General features: G+C 45.1%; 1 protein-coding gene across 3 annotated transcripts in view; it reads right to left on the bottom strand.

Annotated features, from left to right (window-relative positions):
• ATP10A (ATPase phospholipid transporting 10A (putative)) overlaps nucleotides 1–23,992 on the bottom strand; it is a 187,749-nt gene that overhangs the window by 103,841 nt on the left and 59,916 nt on the right. For all 3 annotated transcript variants that reach the window (XM_026510297.4, XM_026510298.4, XM_057303652.1), the window contains exon 2: nucleotides 3,361–3,565. In XM_026510297.4, the coding sequence (XP_026366082.3) occupies nucleotides 3,361–3,565 (205 nt within the window). The remainder of the gene's footprint in view (nucleotides 1–3,360; nucleotides 3,566–23,992) is intronic.

The raw sequence follows: 23,992 nt of genomic DNA, 5'->3' as shown, positions 1-23,992 counted from the left end.
GCATAGCCCCTAAGAAGCTTTTCTACCATCGTGTGAGTAACGGCTGTGCTCTCAGCCATGAACAAAGACTCAACCTCAGGGGCCTCTTCTCTGGGCACTATCTAGGCCCCAGGGCCAGTGACCACTCTATCAGCTAGGTCTGTGTTCTTGCAAGTCTTCGTTCTCACTTCACAATCCCCCACTGGAACTCCTTGCATTAAACTTGCCCTGACTGAATCCTGTATAATTTCTGCCTCCTCACCAGACCCTGACGTACACACAGAATCCCTGTCAAATTTCTTCACCTCAAGTTTTGCAAATAGCTTCTGATTTAAGTTTTCTTAGGGATCACCACTTCCAACTGACCATTCATCAACAAGGCAACATAGCACTTGGTATTTGACAGGACCCAGCTCTTCACTCGTCTGCGATACACTAGCTGACTCCATTCTGTGAAAAACCCACTTAAATACTGAGAATGAAAATGTTCTTGGCATTGTAACGCTATAGTCAGAACTCTGGTTTTTGAATTGTCAGGCTTTTAATTTTTTTTTTTTTAATTTTTAAACATTTTTAGTTTTTATTTTATATTAATTAATTAATTTTAATTCCAGCATAATTAGCACAGTGTGCTATATTCGTTTTCCAATTGTCAGGTTTTTAAATGCCAGAAACTTCCTATCTTTATGCTCCTTGGGGCAGTGCTTAGATTTCAGAATAATAATGTATGAATGGGAATTCAGCTACCAGAAAAGTATCTTGGGACATTTAGAGAAAAGGAAAAGAAAAGAAAAAGTGAAAAAATATTCCAGTAATAGGACAATGTGCATGCATACTGAAGAATTTGGGTGCTGATAAAGAAACTTTTATTTTAAATCAGAATTGCTTTAGTTGTTAATTTTGGCTATTTTGACTAAATTATGACTCAACTCCATTTACTTCCTCAGGCATTCATGGGGCCCGAAGGAGGGTGATACAGGATGTGTCTCTCTGTAGCCATCCTTGAATAAACATCCAACTTAAAAACACCTCACTTAGATAAAGCACTACCAAGCTATGAAATGTTCTAGTTATTGTTTGGGGAAAAAGTAGGTGGAGCAGATTTTTAGATAGTACCGGGTTTAGCAACTGAATAAAATTAGAAGATGTGAAACATGGAAGTTACTCTTGAGAGCTGACCAAGGAGATACACCTAGGCTTTCCCCATACTACCACCCCAAACATGGCACTCTGCTCTCCAGTTTTCACATTTTCATCCACGAGAGATTCATATGTATTCTCTCATGTTACAGTCATCTTCCATGCACGCCGGCCACTCTGCCAGGAGGGTAACGTTCTAGCCTGTGCAGACACTGCCTCTTCCTAACCCCGTGTGTGCTCAGATGATAAGAACTGAGCAGGCCATACTGATTTCAGGCTTAGTCCACACACTGATCTGTGCCCTGGAATTCTGGGTTCTGGTCTAGCAGACTGGGGCAGGCCTGGTGGAGAAAGCCTGGAAATGAGGCCAGCCTTAGGAGAACACATAGGCACACTGGCCTGGGGGACCAGGGAGTGGCAGTAGAAAGGGAGCCCCCATTTATTGCCAAACCCTGGAGCACACTCAATGCAGAAGTCGGAAACCTCCAGCACTGGGCCTCAAGGGGCCCCTAAATTCCACCAGCTCTCCTAATCTGGGATGACGACAGTACCCCATTTTTAAAAATTGCTATTTTTAATATTTATGTCAGCTCTGTGTCATTCCAAGAAAGATTTGAGGCAGCTCACAAAAAAATACTTGGCACAAAGGAAGGCTTAAAAAAAAAAAAGTAAACGAGTAGTGACTACAGTTAACAATACTGCACTGTATATTTGAAAGTTGCTAAGTGAGTAAATCTTGAAAATTCTCATCACAAGAAAAGAAAATTGTAGCGGTGTGTGGTGATGGATGTTAACTAGACTTACTGCGGTGATCATTTCGCAATATAAACAAATATTGAATCTTGACGTTGTACACCTGAAAGTTATATAATATTGTTAAGTCCATTATATCTCAACTTTTTAAAAAGAGTGAAGGAGGAACTTGTGGTGGAAATAAGTGGAGGCAGACGCTGGTAATGACATCCAAGTGCACTGTAGGTTGGAGGAGTGTCAGGCTCAGAAGTCCCCACCAGCCAAGCAAGGTGGGGAGCCCCAGCTTGTGGAATTCTATCTGGCCTTGTGAAAGCATGTGGAAGTACCTTTGGTTGTCACAGCGACCATGGGGGAATTACATGTTCACTCATGAGTGGGAGGCAAGGATGCCAGCCCCAAATAAATCCTGTCCAATAAACACCCCACCCAAAATACGGACAGTGGTCATGATGAGATCCATAAGCTATAAAACAAGCCAACTGCTCCAAAGAAGCTTGCCTGGTCTTGATTTGAGGGTTGATTCTCCTTTGGAAGCTCATGGAGAGGTCTCAGTGACAGAGGAAGAAAATCCCCAATGTATGACATTAACTGACACATATTATGTGACAGAGGAAGAGACTCCCCAGTGGCATCCTTTCTGAAATGCAGGAGCTCATTTCCTTGGGCACTTCTTAAAGCCTCCTTCAGTATAGGCTGATGTCAAGACTCCCAGGCATGATTGAGACAGGCAGCCTAGGACAGAGCAGGTGTTAGGAGAACAGGGCTCAAGCTAGCCCATCTCCCTTCCAAATACTTCTGGTCCCTGACAACTCATGCTACTTTCATTTCACCTGGAGTTTGACCCCTACATCCTCTACAGAGACCTGCAGGGACGACAGTGAACAGGTTAGAAACCCCTGAGAGGGTTTGAATTTTCCGGCCACAAGGCTGTTGGTGAGTGCTGGCAGTCAGACCCCATACTTCTCTTCCTACTTCTCACTCTGCATCACCGGTACATCTTTGAGCTGTGGCTGAGGCTCTCTAAAACAGAATTCATATACAGAAGATCTGATGCCAAACTCAGAAACACCCTTGAGGAGAAAACATTCCAGAGCTACACTCTCAGAATAGGGCATTACTTCTGCTGTGTTGAAATTTAGCAAACTAGAACAACAACTGGATAAATGTCAAGAGTCAGCTGGTCATAAATATTCTTTGTAATTTTAAATACTGTTTTGAGAAACTCAGAAATGTACAGTGGAAATCAGAGTTATAAAAACTGGGTCCTGTTCCCCACAGCCATAGGCTGGTCATGGGCTCAGGTGGGTCAGGGGTCCTCTCAGACCCTCAGTTCCACATCTAGGAAACTAGGAAAAGTTGCCTGGCCTGATGGAGGTGGGAGGGGGTGCAGGGGTTGGGGTGCAGGTGCTCTGACACCCAGAAGGCCAGCATGGGAAGTACTGTATGGATGTGGTGCCCAGGATTCCCTCGAAGTATCAGGTCACTTACGAGCTCTGAGAAGCCACGGACAACCTGCCTTCGCTTCAGGTTGGTCTCTCCATCCAGATTGGCAGTCTCGATGTGGCACAGTCCATCAGGGTCACTGGAGGACAGCAGCAGAATGTCCGCAGGGATGATCTCATTGCAGCGGAGACGCACAAAATCTCCCACTCGGATTTCTTTCCAGAATCGATTCACATACTGCTTTTCCTCCCTGGTAAAGAAACTGCCATTAACAAGACTGGCAGAAAGTGGATCATACCTGAATCTGTGTGATGGGCACATGCAGCTCATTTAACAAAATTTCTGTTTTCCAGTATGTTAAAAATTTCCATAATAAAAACTATTTAAAAAAGGATATTCATAAAGGCCACATATAGTACGACTCCATTTATATGAAATATTCAGAACAGGCAAATCCATGGATGTAGAAGGTAGATTAGTGGTTGCCAGTGACTAGGAGGAAGGAAAATGGGGAGAAACTATTTATTGGGTACAGGTTTCCATTTGATTACAACGTTCTGGGAGTAGGTAGTGATGCCTCTCCTTGCATGAGGTCCCAGAGAATCTGAATTCAGGCATCAAGTCCAGATCCTAAGGTGGGCCAAGTCAGTCACATCTAAATAACTCCTGAACTTTGGGAGACTCATTGAGAGTTTTACACATTTAATTCCACACTGAGGATTTGAGGGAACCTATGGCAAACTTCCAGGAGCTCCTAGCCATCAGCTGCCCCAGATGGGAAGAAAGACGTATCCTCTTCCATTTTAAGCCTCTGTTTTCATGTTCTTCTAATTCAAGATCCACCAAACCACTTATGTGCAAAGCACAGTTTGGCCACCATAAGACCAACAAAGATAAATCAGGTACAGTTCTGTACTCAAAAATAATGCAAGGCAAGACCAAACCACGGGATAGCAACGCTTGGGGGCTGTATAATCAAGCCCCCAATGTGAGCAAAGGTATTCTTCCTGGGCCAACGCAATACTCCCTACAAGGCCAAGGTGTTCTTCAAAACTGCTTCAACAGCTGTGATAAGGTCCCATCAGCCTCCAGCTAGCCCTGAGATAAGGCGTAGAATTGTCACTCAATCACCTGAGCCTCCTGGTGGCTCAAGGCCAGTCTGACCTCTTGCCTGTGGACAGATAGCCTTGATGTGTGACATATGAAACAACATTTAAAAATGTTCCCATTTCCTTTTCTAAAGGTCAAACCTTGACTTTATGATCATTGCAAGCCTTAGATCCTTCATCTCTCTTCCTTATCATGACCATTTGTTGAGTCCTCACAGAAAGTACAGAGAAATCTGAAAGAGCCCATCCTCTTCCAGGAGAAAGTTTCCAAAAGCGAAGTCACCATTTAGTCACTGAGGAGGGCAGCATGCACTCTGAGAGTGAGGTGGACAGGCTTTGTTGTGACGGGAGTTGCCAGGAGACCGGTGGTCCCAGACTTGCCCTGGGACGGGCACAGGAAGGTGATGACAAGGAGAGAAGCAGAACTGTCTGTGTTCAGTTTATCTTAACTACATTCCATTTATAGAACTCATTGAACATAAAGTCAGTTTCCTTCTGCCTTGGAATCTCAAAGCATTAGCTCGCCCACTTCATCGGAGCGCTGTTTTTAAAAAAGTAACTTACTTCAGTGGAGGCCTTGAGCCTCGAAGGAGATTTCCCCATGGCATTCCTACAGCCCCCAGTGTGCCTGCAGACTGCAAGCACCGTGTCAGGAGTTCTCTACTGAGAACTGGTGAGAAGACCCACGTGAGCCACAGGAAGTAAAGGAAGCAGGAGCAGAGTGGCTCCAAGATGCCTGAAAGAGTGCTGGCTTCTGTGCAAAGGCCCTGCAGCTCACAGGAATTCCTGCAGCAGGCCGGGTCCCTGAAAACCCAAACCTGGGAGTCATTTGTGAAAGAAGAGTAGCATGGTGGAACCCCTTCGACACCTCAACAGACCAAAGATTCCCCATCAAAGCCCCACAGTCCCATCGACGATTTCCAGCTGGAGCACCCGTGCTGAGTCTGGACCATACACTGACACCTGCAATGTCCCTGCCTACTTTTCCCTTACTTGTATTATACAATATCATATATTAAATGTATTATATATACTTTACATATGTTATATTATGTATTATATATTCACATATATATGTATATATAATATATATTACGTATGACACATACATTATATATGAGTAGCCCTTCTTCTCACAAGAAGGGTATAACACTTATTTTTTCCAAGCAACCGTATCTGGACATAGGGTCTTAAGTTGAAATGAGGTCACAGGGTGTGATGCTAATCCAGTATGACCCATGTCCTTGTAAGAAGAGACACCAGGGACTTGTGCACACAGAGGAAAGACCATGTGTGGTCACAGAGAGAAGACAACCATCTGCAAGCCAAAGAGAAAGGCCTCAAGAGAAACCAGTCCTGGCAACACCTTGATCTTGGACTTCCAGACTCCAAAACTGAGAGGCAATCAACTGGTTTAAGCCACTTGGTCTGTGGTGCTTTGTTATGGCTGCCTGAGCAGACAAACACCTAGTAACTGCAATTCCCATGACTCCTGCTGGAAAGACCGGCTCCCAGGCTACAGGGACAGAGAAAAAGGCTGCAGAGGAAGCAGGTAGGGGAGGGCATTGCGCCAGGAGATTTATCCACAGGCATGTGTCCCACGCTCCCCCACACATCTGCGCACAGGAAAACACTGCAGAGAAGACAGAAATAAATCTCTCTGACACAACGCTATGTAACACTGTTTTCCTAATAATACTCTTCTTCAGTGCTTATACACAGCAGGTAAACGATTTAGAACTGCCTTCTATTTCCTCAGGTCAGGGTGGACAGGATCTGACCCTCCTCTCCATGGCAAAAATCTCAGGAGTGCACACTGCCCCATGGCCTCCCTGCCAACTCTAACCCCAGCCAGGCAGAGGCCTGCCTCCTTCAGGAAGCTAGGTCTCTCCTGAGACACAGCTTATATTTTTTTATAGTGTCAAGGTTTGAAATCTCCAAGTCCTCAATATTCCGGATTCCTTCACAGCAATTAGGAAGTAAGTACTATTTAGTTTGCCCACACAATATTCCTCCTAAGGACAGGTGCCAGGCACCCCATGTGGCAGTAGGATTCTGAGATGGGCCCAAGATCCCCAGCTCAGCCCTGGTGTACACACCCCTGCCAACCCCCCTGAGTGAGGCAGGGGCTGTGAATGTCGTGGAAATCACTCCTGCTGATGTAACTAGGGTGACCAATCGGTAGACTATGAGCCAATCAACAGAGAGACCAGCTGAGTGGGCCTGACAGGGCCACAAGAGTCCCATAAATCTGGCCTAAGGCCAGAGACAGGAAGTCAGATGCTGGAAGTGGCCACATGGCGAGCTGAGAGCATGGGGTCTCAGTCCTACCTACTGGAGCTGAATTATACCAAGAACCTAAAAGAGCCTGGAAGAAGACCCAAGCCTCAGACAAGACCACAGCCCCAGCCAACACCTCAACTGTAGCCTGGTGAGACCTTGTGCAGAGGACCCAGTCAACCCACACCTGGACTCCTGACACCCAGAAACTAAGTTCATACATCTGCATTCTTTTTTTGACAAACAAAATCCTATTAGTTTCAGATGTACATCATGATGATTCAATATTTTTATACATTACAAAATGATCCCCACAGTAAGTGTAATTACCATCTGTCACCATGGAAAGTTATTACACTATTATTGACTATATTCCCTATGCTGTACATTACATCCCCATCACCTATTTATTTTATAACAGGAAGTTTGTACGTCTTAATCCCCTTCACTGATTCTGGCCGCCACTCAACCCTACCCGGTTCTGGTAACCAGCAGTTTATTCTCTGTAACTATGCATCTGTTTCTGTTTTGTTTTGTTTGTTCATTTGTTTTGTTCTTTAGATTCCGCATATAAGTGAGATCATACAGTATTTGTCTTTCTCTGACTTATTCTCTTAGCATAATACCCTCTAGGTCCATCCATGTTGTTGCAACATTGTTTTTAGTTGCTGAGTTTGCAGGGATTTGTTGCACAGCAATAAAAAATTAATACACACCATTTCCATCTTCTGCACAGAAGCAGGCGCTGGACGCTTCCCCCTTCCTGGCAGCTCAGTCTTCTGCAGTGTGTAACAAACTAAAGATCCTTCCAGCAGTTACCGGCAGTTTTATAATCTGCATGCTTAAGGAAAAACCACTTCACCAGAAAAGAATGCAGAGGAAGACTGGTTAAAATCCAAACGCCCACAAAGTGGAAGCCCATCAGAGGGTATGAATAACATATTAAAATGTGGGGAAACCCTTGGGGTGCCTGGGCGGCTCAGCTGGTTGAGCATCTGACTCTTGATTTCGGCTCAGGTCATAATCTAGGTCCTTAGAAGGATCCAGCCCCTCATCAGGATCCGTCCGCAGCAAGAAGTCTGCTTGAGACTCTCTCTCCTTCTGACCCTCTCTCCCACCCCCTTCTGGCTGGCTTGCTCTTACTCTCTCTATAAAATAAATAAATAAAATGTTTAAAATGTAGGGAAACCCTGAAAATGTGCAATCTTGAAACAGTGGCTATATTATAAATAATTACAAACATGGTGCATGATTACTCCACAGGAATGACAACGGTCTCTTCTAATTAGCTCCAAATCCCTGCTCATAATTCCTGAAAGGTCTGAACTCGGAGTGTTGAACCAAGATTTCAAAGGTCATGACTGAAAAAAGTGTGATTCTTTTGAAATGCGGGCAAAAAAAAAAAAAAAAAAGGCGGGGGGGGGGGAAGTGATAAAGATGTCTTATATTTAAAACAACCGCATATGAAGCCATAGAAAAAATAAGTCTTTTCTTAAAAAGTCCTGGCACTGGTTTTTTTTGTTTTTCTTTTTTTCTGCACCAACCACCTCACTTTGGGGCCTGCTGTCTCCTCAGCTAAACAGTAAGAATGTTGAATAGATGATTTTGAAAATCTGTTCTAAGGCTAATGTGAGCCTTCTGAGATTAATAGATTTCCTCTTCTGGGAAAATCTATTACTGACATTTTATAATTAGTCATGCTGAGTTTGCAGTTCTCATCTGAGCCTTTTTTTTTTTTTTTTTGTTCAAAACAACACAATGCGGGGGTGAAAGGGTACGGAGACATGGGAATCATGAGTGACCGATTTTATTTAAAGACAAGCAGTAAATAAAATGTTAAGATCCCTTAATCCATCATGTTTGGTTATTTAATGTTTAGGCTGAGTTAAACTATTTATTTGTACTAGTTATGTTTTTAAGTTTCTTTAGTAAACAATTCCCCAAGAGGAGGTAGCTGACTTACAGAATTTACAGGAATTACTTTGGGTAGTTGAAAGCATGTTTTCCCCGGAGATCACTGTTACTTTCACATAGCTCTTCTTCATGAATACAGGGTTCAAGATACACTGTTCTAACATGTCTTGTTAAGGTTTTATTTTTTGAAAGGCATCAGAATCTTCACCCATTGGAGCATCACTGACGCCTGACCCCTCCAGTGTTTAAGGTGTCTCTGCCACGGCTCAGGGTTTTCAGCAATGTATTTATAAATCTCTCCAGTGTGGTGAAGGTGGATCTATTTCATAAAACCAAACAAACTTAGATCAAGTTAAAAAAAAAAAAAAGGCATTGGCAGAAAATGAGGGAGTCATACTTTCATCTTTAACGCATTGCTTTCCAGTAGATTTGCATTTAGGTTATTGGCTATAATTTTCCCTAACAGTAAAGGAGCATTTTTTTTTTTTAAGGTGACAACAGATTCTGAAGTTGCCACAACCAGTCCACATCCCTGGTGACCCACTGCCACTCCTTGTACAAGGACAGTCACAGCGATAATTGGATCGTCACTGTCCCTGATCTCCAACCTGGTCTCTGAATTCATGAATGAACTCGTTCTGTCTTTAAGGGTCCTCCTGGGCTGCGGAAAGAGGCACACTCATTTCTGGTTCCGCACACAAGTTACTCCTCAGGTGTAATACAACATAATCATTCAAGTTCTACAGCACTGAAATCAACACAGGGTAGCAGCAGGTGTCTGCAGGACCACACTGCCCACAGAACACCACACACCACGTGCCTGGAGCTGCCACCTGCCGGCTTCCAGGGCATCTTACAGGTGGAGATGCTTCCCTCTTCTATTTTTTGGTATTTGAGGAGATGAATGAAAAGTTCAAAATGCCTGTAACATGCATACACATTTGATTTTCTTACCCTTACATTATCTAACCATTTTCTATGGCCATATTTTATTACATACTTTCCTTGTAAAATGTCAGCTTTAAATCAATGGCAAATTGTTTTCACAATTACACATGGGAACCCCACTCCCGCCCTCCCACCATTCACCACACCCACGCCCCACTCGCATGCTGGAATGGGGGCACACAGGGTAACAGAGGCACATCTCACTTGCCTCCCTTGCTTTCTCCCCTCCTTTAAAAGTGTCTCTTCTCGGGGCACCTGGGTGGCACAGCGGTTAAGCTTAGTCTGCCTTCAGCTCAGGGCGTGATCCCGGTGTTCCGGGATCGAGCCCCACATCAGGCTCTTCCGCTATGAGCCTGCTTCTTCGTCTCCCACTCCCCGTGCTTGTGTTCCCTCTCTCACTGGCTGTCTCTATCTCTGTCAAATAAATAAATAAAATCTTTAAATAAATAAATAAATAAAAGTGTCTCTTCTCTAATAAGACCAATCAACAAAGGAATATCTTGGATGGGGATGAGTAAGAAAGAGAGGAAGAGAAAGAAGAGATGCAGGGTTGGGATTTTTTTTTTTTTAAGGTTTGAGCACTATAGTTTTTAAGTACAATTTAATGCTGAAAGGAAGAACACTTGTTTTGATTCGGCAACTGGGGACTGATTCCTAGAAGAGGAAACATCTGAATTTAGATCCTAAAGGATGAAAAGAATCTTTGTTTTTCTTTTTTTAATTTTTAAAAATATTTTACTTATTTGAGAGACAGAAAGAGAGAGCACGAGTTGGGGGGACAGACAGAGGGACAATCAGACTCCCTGATGAGCGTGGAGCCCACCATGGGGCTGGTAGTGGGACAGGTGGGGCTGGCGGTGGGGCTTGATCCCACAACCTGAGATTATGACCTGAGCTGAAGTCAGACGCAAAATAAGTCAATAAGAGAAAGACAATGATTTGACTCATATGCGGAATTTAAGAAACAAAACAGAGGATCATAGAGGAAGGGAGGGAAAAATAAAACAAGACAAAACCAAAGAGAGAGACAAATCATAAGAGACTCTTAATCATAGGAAACGAACTGAGGGTTGCTGGAGGGGAGGAGGAGAGGGGATGGAGTAACTGGGTTATAGACATTAAGGAGGGCACGTAATGTAATGAGCACTGGGTATTATATAAGACTGATGAATCACTAAACCCTACCTCTGAAACTAATAATACACTATATGTTAATTAATTGAATTTAAATACATATATACATACATAAATAAATAGGCATGTTTGTATCCACATCTCCAGCCCCAGTGGCTGGAGTGTGGGTGCTACTGACCTTACCCAGGAGTGGGTCCACTGTGGGAAGGAACAGAGTCCAATTGTGATCTCTTCAAGGTGCTGGGGGGTATGTGGGTTGGGCTTATAGGAGATCCCCACAGCTTTGAAGACAAAGGCAAATAAAGATAGGAATTTGGAGCTCATGGCATGGAGATGACCAGTCCCCACTGTGGATGCCATCACTGAGATTACCAGAGAACAGTGATGAGGGCTAAACATGGACTAGGGGACCATGAAGGGCAGATAAGTGATGAGGTAGGGAAGCCAGCAGGGGTAGCTGGGCAGGCAGGGTGGGGCAATGAATGCGAGCCCAGGTTCCACTGTGCCTGCCCACCACCAGGGGTAGCCAGGGGCGAGTCCAGAGTGCCATGCCCTCCATTGCTATATTTTCATTTATGTTTTTTGAAAGGGCAACTTTTATGGCACACACCTGAAATGGCACACCCATTAAGATCAAAGGTCACCTTTCAAACATTCTTGGTACTTGGTCTCCCTTTAGACCTGTTCACCCCTGAAGCACATTTCATGACCAGCTCAAGTGAGAGTTCAGTCTTTGGAAAGACTAAGCGATGTTGTCTCGAAATGGACCTCCTGTACAAGGTTCATGAATGCTTCAAGTCTGAGAACAAGTCTTTCAGCTGTAGGTCTAGACACCAAACCCTGTCAGTATTGAGACATCATCTTAATAATAACAACTGAACAATAAAGACAGCTTCCCTCCACACCATTCGTTATGAACCAGGCAATGTGCAAAGCATTTTATATCCTTTATTTCAGTGAGTCCTTACCCAATCCTAACATTATATTCCCATTTACAGACATAGAAATAGAGATGGAGGGGCGCCTGGGTGGCACAGCGGTTAAAGCGTCTGCCTTCGGCTCAGGGCGTGATCCCGGCATTATGGGATCGAGCCCCACATCAGGCTCCTCCGCTATAAGCCTGCTTCTTCCTCTCCTGCTCCCCCTGCTTGTGTTCCCTCTCTAGCTGGCTGTCTCTATCTCTGTCGAATAAATAAACAAAATCTTTGAAAGAAAAAAAGAAAGAAATAGAGATGGAATAACCTGCCCAAAGTCATAAGCCAGGAAGACAGACTAAGGACCAAATCTGTCTGACTCCAGGGACCATGAACCCTCACAGCCATCTGGTTTTGAAAGCACATCTGATCTACTGGCTTAAAGGAGGAACAACTAAAACTCCTAAAGGAGTTGTCTGGTGACAACTTTGCAAAATTCCAAGCCAAAAGCTGTATTTTTTCCTTCTAAATTATGCAGCCCGGAGACCAATGAGGTCTGAAAATAAAATACTGTTATGTTTGAATAAGGGTGGAAAGGCAGACAGTTCCAGGCCTATGCAGTATTGGACACAGACACAGAATAACAAATTTCAGTCCATCTGCCTAAACACCTGCCTATTTGCAAATGACCAGAGCAACCATGTCCAAGGTTAGAAGTCACCAAATTGTGGTCTCTGCTATAAACTGGGAAGTGCGCCCTAAATGGGCGTTGGCAGGTTGAGAGATGAGCTCATTGCTGAGACCACCTGTGGCCAAGAGTCTCTGAGCTTTGGCAACCTGAAGGACACCACCCACCTCGGGCCTCTGACTCTGGGGACTCCCCCTCTGGGACTGAAGGGCAGATGGTGGGTTGTCACTGACGCAGGAGAACAGTTTTTTCTCATGGCTTCGGAATGACCCGGTAGCTTTGACAAGTGCTTCCACCTTGGGTCAGGTACACGTGGCGTTGTTGGAGACAAGGCTATGGACCAAACTGCTCATTTTCTAACCGCAGGCATCTTACAGGTCACTTCTGTGCAAAGCTGCCCCACCCTTTCTTGAGAAATCCCTCCCCCACAGAATATTTACAAAGAATTCTAAGCAGCTGGCCCTGGAATGATCAATAATGAATGATGATGCCTCCCATCTGGCCAGTGCTCCCACTGAGGGTTAGAAGCCCCAGCACAGGCATTTCCTGCCAAGTTAATGACTCACCTTCTATTAAGAGGCACAGGGGAAGAAGAGGGCTTGGGGCTCAGGGGCCTGAACTTCAGCACCTCAGGTGTCTGGTCTACAAATGGGGGCCTGTCTTCCCATAGAAACTGTTCACACCTAACCCCCAGCAGACTTCATTCTGGTCCCACAGGCTTCCCACTCTCCAGGTGGGCATCAGACTGTCCCTAGGGACCTCCCAATTGAGTAAGGCCACAGTCTATTTTGGTATCACTTTCCATTTTTTTTTTTTTTGTACATGATTTTTCCCCACTATTATTTTGTGAAGCAAGTGTTTGATTTTGACTAATAAAATCAGAAATACTTTTACAAATGAACAACAAGTTACACCTTACATTTAATTTGTGGTTTGGACTTAAAGCGAGAACTGCTATTTTGTTTTCTTAACTTAGAAAGATGGTATGTATAATTATTCATAGGAGTTAAGTGAAATAGAGCACCCCGATGGGTAGAGTCATATTGAAATAAGAGTATACGCTTAGCACCATTCTATACTATTTCATTGGCACAGAGCAATTAATCCCTGTAAAAAGAAAATTATTTTCCAAACATCAACTTATTCTGGCCTGTCATTTTATCACATATCCTGTTGGTAAAACATTCCACGGGGCAGACAGGCATGTTGCAACTAAAGCTCTGTTTCATTTACTAAACCAACAAAAACAGAGTTGGTAGAACTCTCTGGATGCTTCACGTCTTACAGACAAGATAGGTGAACGCATCATCTTCTCCTCTCAAATAGTTCAGGACTGAACTAGGTTCAAAGGTTAAGTATCTAGAAAGATCCAAAGAACACATTTTTAAGAAAAAGGGAAGACCACGGAACGAACCTAACATGCCAACCAACTAGACTGAGGCCTCCCCAGCCTGGGCAGGCTTTAGAACTCCTGTGGCCCAAGAAAGGGAGAGCTGCACAACATATTTTAAGCAAACAGAATGAAGGAGAAACCAGGACGCAGTGAGGCAAGCCCTAAATGGGAGGTTCACGGCAAGTGATCCAAGAACCTCGTGGAATAACCGTCAGAGCCAAGGGCTGATGCCTTGGGGATAAGAAAATCCTTCATGGAATTTATTTTTCACATTGTGAACAAATGAAGGCGTGCATGCAGAGCACAGAGAAAGAGAGACAGAGACAGGGGAAATTCTCACAGCACTTTGAAAAGATCCATTGAGACTCTAAAATTAACCCAAATTTAATAAACCCTCATTACACAACAGGCAGAAGTAGAGAGCCCAGAATGAGAGACAGTGGCTTTAAAGCAGGGGTTCTCAACCTCAGCACAAATGATATTTGGGCCAGATAAGTCCTTATCAGAGAGGGCTGGTCATCTTGCTTTGCGGCATCCCTGGCCTCAACCTAGGAAAGGCCATCAGCGTGTCCCTCCCCACAAGCCGTAACAGCCAAAAATGGCTGCAGACGTTGCCAAATGCCTCCTGGGGAACAAAATCATCCCAGGTTGAGAAGCACTGCTTCAAAGCACCTGGGGCAAACATTCTGGAAAATGGATTATTAAGTAAACATTTACAGGACCAACATATTTTAAAAATCATATACGTGAGGACTCAGCACTGAAACAGAAATGGCAAAATCTGCTGCAGGAACTTGACCCAAATATGTTGCACAACATCCAGAATGCGTCTTCTTTCAGCCCTAAATTGAAACATCTGCTCCTCTGGTGAGACATGCTAATGGCTTCTGAATTTAATACTAAAAGTCAGAGGCAGTGAGAGAAGATACTTGGGAGTGATTTTTCTGCAGTGAATCTTGTGATAGCAAAATTACCAAAAGTACGGTAGTTTAACCCATATGCATGAAATGGAGTTTCTGAAATACCTGTTATTCTAGATGTCTCCTAACAGCTACATGTACAGTAAGAAATGCTCCAGATGTGTAAAAGCACATGTGTGCATGGAGGAGACTGCTCAAATGAGTCAAGATGAAGGAAAATACTGACCCTTCTGAGATAAAGTCAGAAAGCGCCGAAGGCTGTACTGGCAGAACTCTCACATACAACAAAGGACCTCAGGCCCCTTTAGAATGAAGATGAGATAGATGCAGTTTCTCAGCCTACACTGTACTATGCTGGGACCACACAATTATTTGCTACAATGCAACACTGCCTATCCAGAAGAAACAATTTTTTCCCAGGAAATGTACTAGTTTGTGACAGGAAAATGATACCTTAAAACAAAATCACTTACAACCCCCCTGGTGAGTTTCAACATAAAACTTTTCTTCTTGACAAATCATTTCTACTGCAGTCTTTTCTGAATTTCATGAGACATTCTCAAAATAGCTCCATAGACATCAAGACCAGGGGATCAGATTTGTCATCTCAATAATAATACTATTACTGCCATTTGAACCATGTAATAAACAATTTGGGGAACTTTGAGTTGTCAATGTAATTTCTTCTACATTAATTCACTTGTTGGTATGATAGTCTCACAAAATGGGTAGAAGAAATATGATCCACATTCTTGCAGGCAATGCCCTAATGCTGGGAGAGGTCCTGTGTTTTTAATAATTTTTCCTAAGAGGCTGCAACAATTCACATTTCTCCACTGGTGTCTAAGAGTACCAGCCCCCTATTTCTTCAATCAACAGCTGCTTCTTTCTCTCTTCAAAACCTCCCTGCCAGTTTGATAGGCAGGACAAGACACTTTACCTTTCTATCTGCATCTCCCTGACTCTCAGGCCAAATGACTTCTTCTGGGAATTAATGCCTATGTTACCCTCATTTTTCCTATTGTATTTTTTGCTTCCTTCCTGACAACTTCATTTGTGAGAACTTTCATATTAAAAATATTAACCTCCTTTCTGTATTCTGCCTTGAAAATATTTTTTTTTCTCTAAAGAATTATGGTTTTATAATGTTTATTTGTGGTATATTTTGTCATATAACAGTTAAAATTTTTATTTAGTTAAATATGCCTGACCTTTCTAGGTCTGGCTAAGAAAGTCTCCTGTGCCCCTGGACTGTACATGTAGCTTCCTTGTTTTCTGGGGTGGGGGGGGGGGGAGAGTACAGAGTTCTCTTCATATTTCAATGTTCGAACCAACTGATACTCATTTTTATAAGGCACAGCCAAAGGGTCCAATGCTGTTTCCTCCACAAACCCAATTATATAAACACTATTTATTAAATAATCCTTTTCCCAAGGAACTTAAATACCTATTCTAAAATTCTCACATATAATATCATTTATTGGAGGTTTGTCTACGATGTTCAAGCAATCAGCCTGTCATTTTTCACGTCCACACTGTGGTACTACTGGTTTGATTGCACAGTGTATCCGATCAGCTCCGGCACTGGGCGCCCCCCTCTGGGGGAAGCAGCCCCGGGGCAGCCAGCTCAGCACGTGGTGTGACTGCTGGATGGGTTCCTGCCCTGACTCTGCAGGGCGCCTCTGAGTCACGTACACCTTAGGCTGCAGCCCTGGTTCCGCTAACTGCTACAAAGTCCTTCTTTCATCTTTTAAAACATGTCTTGGTTATCCTGAGCATTATACACGTTTAAGGCCATTTTATGCAACTCCAAGAGAATCTTCTAGGCAGAATCCCACCACACACGGGCATATTCTTCTTGGGAGAGCTGGGATTATGACAGCACTCACTCTCCCACCCAGGGCCACAGGAAGCTTTTCATCGCCTAGTGCTTGCTGACATCCTGCAGAAAGGTACTACACTTTTCTTCAGGAGGGGTTTGAGCCTTTCTTTTTACATTTATTCTGAGGTATTTTACAGTTTTTGTTCCTATTTTCACTAGCTGATCTTCCCCACTTCCCTTCTTCGGTATGCTCAGTGCCTTCAACTACTGTGAGCAGTTCTTCGTATGGCCACAAGTCTCCCTGCCCCCCCTCCCCGGGATTTCTCTTGTTCAAACCATCTTCCTCTCCCTGGCGGCCAGGCCCCTTTGGAGGAGCGGTTACTATTCTTGGTTAGCACACCTGGGTTCTGCTCTGCTTTCTAAAATGATGGCAGGTCCCCTCCCGTGGAAGGTGAAGTACCTCCCCAGGTCTTCCCCCAGCCCTCCCTGGCAGTCTCTTCCAGCCCCAGGAGCAAGAAAGATACCAGGGACCAGGGTGTCTGGTTACCCTTGCATGCACTGACAGTCACCTTCCCCACTGAAGGTCAAAAGATTTCTGTAGGCCCAGGCATTTTGCAAGATGTTCTGCTTTGCAGGACCCACCTCTGGGCTCTCTGATGGTATTCTCCCGTGCCTGCAGCCCGTGGTGGGGAGGCTGCACCAGTGCTCTCCACGGACCCACGGACTCAGGACTGCTCCAGATGCAAGGAGAGGACTGCTCAGGCGTGTGAGGCTGAGGGGGAAGGTGTTTGTATGCAGGCCACCATCTCCCCAGAGTTCCCTGCTTCCTCTGAATCAGAATCTGAAGGGGGAAAAGGCTTCATTGATGACAAGATCCCTCCCTCTCATTTGATATTCTAAAGGTACTAAAAACCAGAGAAGCAGAGCAGCTTTCTTACTCAATGGGCATGGCAGCCTGGGTCAGGACAGCCCGAATTGTCTCTCAGTGCACCCCTCGGAAGTCTTCCTGAGGAGGTCTTACTGAATGGCATTCACCTCCAGATTAGTCCCTGACCAACACAACCCTGGGTTTCTCCCTACGATGCAGAATTAGACTCATGCAAGCAATCTCTTCTCTACATTAAGCCTTTCTAAAAGAATCAGTACAATAACATTTCTCCATAACATATTACAAATGCCCTTCGCTTATGACAGGCTACAAAGCATAGTTAGTAACAGGCCTCAGAATAAATACTGCTCTTCTTAGAGACGTAGCTCCTGGAATAGAAGGAATATTAAAATACAGATCCAAGTGTGCTATGGGGACACAATTTCTTTTGATGCAGTTTGTATGGTGACATAAGACACCATTAGTATTCACAGCTTGAGACCCAAATCTCAATGTTCTCTAGTAAAGCAGTAATGACAGCAGTAACCCGGGGAAACTGATTTCACCCAGTAATTTTCTGACAATGATCAACAATGCTGGAATTCAGAAGGAATGGTGAACTCTTTGTTTTCCTCCCTGGGTAAAAATATGGTGAGACTGGCCGTGCCGACGGTTACCTGCGTGCCATGCAAGCCAGACCCCACGGTGGTCTCTGCAGTCACCATTTCCATGCCATTGCTGTAGTACCCCTGGGTGGTGACATTCCCATTTTAAGGATGAAGATACTGAAGGTCAGAGGGGGTTAAGTCAGTGCCCCTTAAGTCAGGAGACCTACTCCAAAACTAAAGTAACCCTTGCTTTCCAAGTTCAGATTATTAGGGGAAAAAATGCTGAGAAATAGGAATTGCCAAACTGTACATGTTTTTGCCAGTCTTCATTCAGAAAAAAACAAAACAGGAGCTCCTGGGTGACTCAGTCAGTTAGGCATCTGACCCTTTACTTTGGCTCAGGTCATGATCTCAGGGTTGTGAGCTCGAGCCCCACACTGGGCTCCACGCTGGGCATGGAGCCTGTTTGGGATTCTGTCTTCCTCCGCCCCTCCCCTCACTCTCCATGCCCCGCCCCACCCCACCCCACCCCATCATCTCACACAAGCACACTCGCTCATGCTCTCTCTCTCTCCCTCAAAAAAAAAAAAAAAAAAAAAAAAAAAAAAAGACAACTCAATTTAGAAAGAAACAAAACAAAATATTTCTTTTCTTTGGAAAACTGAGCAGAATACACCTGGTTACATACAAAGTGCCTTCTGTCACCTCACAAATATACAAAGATAAGAAGCATGCTCCTCTGAGGAACTGAATCAGCCAGGAGGTTCCCACCCCATCAGCACCAAATCACTGTCCTATAGCTGAGCCCACCCCACGAGGCAGAATGACTGTCACGCAGGTCCCCAACGGGGAAAGGCCTACGCCAACTTCTTACCTCTGGTCCAGTTTTAAACATGGAAATACTGATGACTTTGGGCCTTCGCTGCAGTCTGCCAAGATGAAGGAATAACAGACTCTTTCCTCAATCCTCCCTAGCGATTTGGGATTGAAAGGACTTGTGAATAAGAACAAAATATCTTTTTAATGTTTTTGGACTTCTGCTTATGTCTTTAAGAATCCAAATGAACTGGACTTATGATTTTGGCTTCAGCAATGTGTTATTATCCATACCACTTCTGTTATTAGTAGTATGTATTTTCCCGAAGTGTACCAGATAGGTACCAGCACTAAAATTACTGCCTGAAAATATTTCTGTAGACATTTTATTCCTTAACCCTGGAGTCGTGTGTCATGAAATCCACTGGGAAAATCTGACCTGTGAAAAGTTTGTTTTAGAGCCAATGACTACGAGCCCAGCCCCAGTTTACATCTTTCATCCATACTGCCGTGGTTCTGTTATGACCCAGTACGCACACACAGCCATGCCCAGATACCTGAAGCTCCCACAGCAGGATGCTGGCTGGGGGTTTAAGAGATGCCTCTGTTGATACAAAAACTCAGTGCCGACAGTCAGCAGAGAGCAGTCTTCCTCCTTCCTAGTGTGGCATCTTTCCACCGGGGGATGTAATGGATCCATGAACAGGTAACCCCATGGCAAGCAGACATCCTGGGAATGGTCTGGACAGGTGTTCTCTGCCTGCAACCTGCCTGGTATCCCCCTGGAATGGGCCAACTGGACTGCAGGAAAACAACATGTCTCTGGGCAGAAAACAGGAGTAGCAATAATTTGAAGTTGCCTCTCCCTCTTTCAGAAGCTTTGGGAACCTTAGTAAGTTGGAAATGTTATTTTTCCAGAAAAGAATTCAGAAAGCACAAACCTTTGTATATAGGACTCCTCAGTGGCAAGACAAAAGGTTCTGACTCCAGGTCCCTCCACTCCCTTTCCTACCTGCCTCTCCTCCCCTCCCCCACTCTGTGGGCAAGGAGGGGTGCCTGAGACCAGCACATGGTGGCTCCCTGCTCCCTCATCCCTGTCTTCCCTGAATGCCTTCCAGGGACTCTGCTCCCTTGAACTCAAGTCTATCTCTGACTTCTCTATTTTGTGCTACTTTTTTTTTTTTTTCTTTTAAATCACAGACTCATTCCTGATGGAGATGGGATGCCTTCCAAAGGGTGGGCAAGTTTTCAGGCCCCTCCAGTGGGGACAGCCCCCAGAGAGAGCAGCTCCCCAGCTGCCCATCTTCCCCCTCCCCTGGGGCCAGGGCTGAGCCTCTGCTCTACTCTGAGCCCAGGGACACCTTAACAAGAGACTGCTGTCCTGGGGGCAGAGGACAGAGACCACAGCACAGGCCAGAGGCACCACCCTGATCCCACCCTTGGCCAAGGTTCCACATCCTCCAGGGAAGTACATGGAATTAGGCTGTCACACGGAGGGACCATGCTCACCATAGTAAGAAGTTTTCTGAAAACACAGCTCAGTATAAGACTTTTGTGACTATTACAAATATGGTCTTAGGCTTCTTCAAAACTTTACCCTTGCAAGGTTTGTCAAGGCAACAAATCTGGGATATGGACTTTGTTAACTGGCCAAGAAAGAACCTCGTATGTCTCTCATCTGCCTTCCCCCTTCAACTTGTCGTTATGACCTCCTAGCACCTCCGACATCTGACACTCTTCTGGTGATGACAGTCCTGGGAGAGCTGGACTCCACAGCCAACTAAATCAAAGTATCTTGGAGGCAAATAAGTGTTCTTGAGGTGCCAAGTGCAGCCTGTGTTTTGTGACTCAAGAGCCTGGCTTCAAAGCTAGGGTGGTTCCCATCTCTGAGGTCAGTGCCCCAGGGTGAGCCCGCCCAGCCCCCACTGCCTGCTGTGCCCCTGCTGCCAGGACAGCTTCAACAGGCACCCCCGAAGCCCAGGACGCATTGTCCATGCAGGTCATTTGTTACAGCCAAAGGGGCCAAGCCCCCCACCTTCACATGGATGACAGAATGTACGTGTGAAATCACAATGACTCTTGGAAGGTGCCTGATGGGAGAAGGGTGACGATCAGCTACCACAGCCTGTCTATGGACATCCAGCAAATGACCAAGGACACATCAGAAGGCAGCACAGAACAACAAGAAGATTCAAATCAGCAGGAGAAAAACCAGGCTCTTTCTGATTCTTCTCTCCTTCTTGCAAAGTGCCAGATTCTAATCGGGTGAAACAGCTCCCAAGCCTCTACTGCTCAAGTGGACGGGATGACACATAAGCACTGAACAAAAAAAACGAACTCTCTCCAGATCATGGAGCAAAACCTGATTCTGCGGGAGCTGCCCGAGCCCTCTAGCCAGCCATCCCCTTCCCCATCCTCATCCTCAGAAATGCCACCAGCACATGGACAAACCAGATAAAGCGGCTCCACCTGCAGTCCCCAGGAAGGCAACCCGAGCCTAGTTTAGTGTGGAAAGGCCTGTCCTGCAGCCCACTCTGGAACATGCCCTGAGGCTTCCCACCTGTAACTAAATCCACTTTATTTCAAACACCAATACTCACCGTCATGATGCTAAGCATCTATTTCTCATTTACTTGTTTTATTTTTCAGTTTTACTACCAGTATTTCAACACCACCAGAGACCATGTTTTCACAGAGGTAAAATCCTTGCATTTAATATATTCTTGGTGTTCGAATAACTAGCTGATGCACTATTCTCATGTTGTACCAGATTAGAGCTTCAGCCACAGGACAGGGGGATGGTGAGTCACTCCGGGTGAAGGGAAAATGTGTTTCCTTTTGGGTAAGTAAACTGAAGAAAAGAAAACCCTTTGGATGACAGTGCACAGCGTCCCCAGGGAGATGGGGCTGTATTAGGGGGTTCATCCCACGTGCGCTCACCCACATGCTGTCGTGTACACACTGGGATTTGAGGCTACTCGGCCAGCCGCTCCCCAGCCCCCCAAGGCAGGAGCCCAGGCATGGTGGATGGGGGTGTCTGGGTGCCCCTCAGCAGCACCTGGGCACACAGCACAAGGCAAGTGAGCTGAGAAGAGGAGTCCAGGGCCGAATCAGACCCCCAAGCTAAGCCTCTGATGTGGCATTTGTAGTCTGCATAGCCAGTCATGTCTCTGAGCCTCAGTATCCCTATCTATAAAGTGAGGACGACAGTTACTGTGACAGCATAGTGGGTGGTGGGGAGTGGGTGTGTTAATGTGGGTAAGGCAGCACTGAGCTCGCTTCTGTACTCAGGGCTGCTGTGAATGCATCTCAGGTGCAAGTTTCTGGGGGAAGGTGCAACTACTCAGCCTTGAAATGCTGATTCTTATTCATGTCCCAGGCAGCCAACATCTGGGTCTCAATTTGCTCATTTTGGTAAAACTGTTCCATCTGGCTTGGAATAGCTTGCTTTAAGAAAAAATACACATCCCAGCTCTATAAAGCACCCCGGCCCTGACACCACTGCAACAAGGCTTACCTGGTCAGCTGTCCTTTCCTACCAATGAGCAGAAAGGGCATTAGAGTCCACCTTGGGGAATGCCTCACACCAATCTCTGAACCCTAAGATGTCTGCCAGAACACAAAAGCCACTGTAGCGGCAAATCTCCTATGTTAGGGATTCATCACACTGGTAACTGATACAGGCTGGTAAGCAGCTAGCCACATGCCCTAGGCCAAAGGCTCCCAGTCTTCCAAAGGGAAGGATCTCATCTACATTTTTATGTCAACACAGGGAACATGCACTTCACATGATGAGGGCATGTGGCCTACTTAGGTTCAGTACCACATACAAAGCCATCTTTGTTCACCAGAGAGACTTCTTAAATTATTTTCCTGTTTTAAGTCAGTAAAATGTTGCTTTTGGGCCAAGATGTTATTTGGGAACTCTCCGTCTGGATACTTTTCTTCTTAGAACAGAACAGAAATTGGGCAAAGTACACGGTGGAAACACTGGCGTATGCCCATCCCCACAGTACAGACTGTGTTGTCTTAACATCACAAACATTGAGTTGGGGTTTCCTCTTTGAAAACTGAGATGAACACACTGATAAATGTCAAGGCAGATTCTCTCAGTCCTGAGAACCTCTCTCACTGCAACCTAGGGCTATGTGGACAGTCTCCTGAGCCAGTAATATCATGAACCTGTGTCCTATGGCCGCTATAACAGATTGCCACAAACTCAGTAGCTTAAAACCATACAAATGTACTATCTTATAGTTCTGGAGGTCAGAATCTGACCACTGAGCTAAAATCAAGGTATCAGCAGGGCTGTGTCCCTTTCTGGAGATTCTAGGGGAGAATCTGTTTCCTTGCCTCCTCCAGTTTCTAAGAGGCCGCCCACATTCCTTGGCTCATGGCCTCTTCTTCCATCTTCAAAGCCAACAATGGAGGCCAAGTCTTTCCTACTGAGTTGCCATCTTTCTGGTTCTCTCGCTCATTCTTTCTTCTACCTTATGGACCTCTGTGATTACATTGGGCTCACCTAGAAAATCCAAAAGAATCTCCTTATTTTAAGGCCATGTGATGTTAACCACTTTAATCCCACTTTACCATGTAACCTAAAATATTCACAGGTTCTGAGGATAAGATGATGGACATATTTGGGGAGGCCATTATTTTGCCTGAAATAAATCATAAATCAAAATTTGGTACATACAACTGCATTGTACATATGAGGAGAGTGTGGCTAATATTCAGCGGGGTGTGCCATTTTAGGGATTTCACCTGGAACTCAGTTTCCACCTGGTGCCCACATGACCAAGGGAACTTTGGGAGGTGGGATTATTCCTGATAAGGCAAAGCCGAGTTTCAAGAATATATCTGCATCTGACCTCCCAGACATAGCAATCTCAGGGGTCCAAAGGGAAGCAAATCGATAGTAAGAAAGTAGGTAGTGACACTGTGACCCACGCTAGTCTCCCACCCTCCCAGTCTACCACGTTGTCTCCTCTGACACCTGAATTACACTCTACCACCTAGGCTCCTTTCTTTCATCCATTCATTTATCAAGTGTCTGTTGGTTCTACAGGGCACATACTAGGTGCTAAGGACACACCAGGTGTTAAGCAAAGTGGGCCTGCCAATGTCCTCTTGCCATCTGGGCATCTGCACATTTCCTCTGCTTCTTGGCCACAAGGACTGTGTCTCTAGAGCAATTCACCCACTACCAAGGGTTCTTCCAAGAATCAAAATGAGCAGCCTGAATTTCTCTGTTTGTGAGTCC

The sequence above is a fragment of the Ursus arctos genome, unplaced genomic scaffold (assembly GCF_023065955.2).
Source record: "Ursus arctos isolate Adak ecotype North America unplaced genomic scaffold, UrsArc2.0 scaffold_28, whole genome shotgun sequence".
Lineage (NCBI taxonomy): Eukaryota > Metazoa > Chordata > Mammalia > Carnivora > Ursidae > Ursus > Ursus arctos.
The sequence above is the reverse complement of the archived record's forward strand: the minus strand, read 5'-3'. Positions and strand labels throughout refer to the sequence as shown.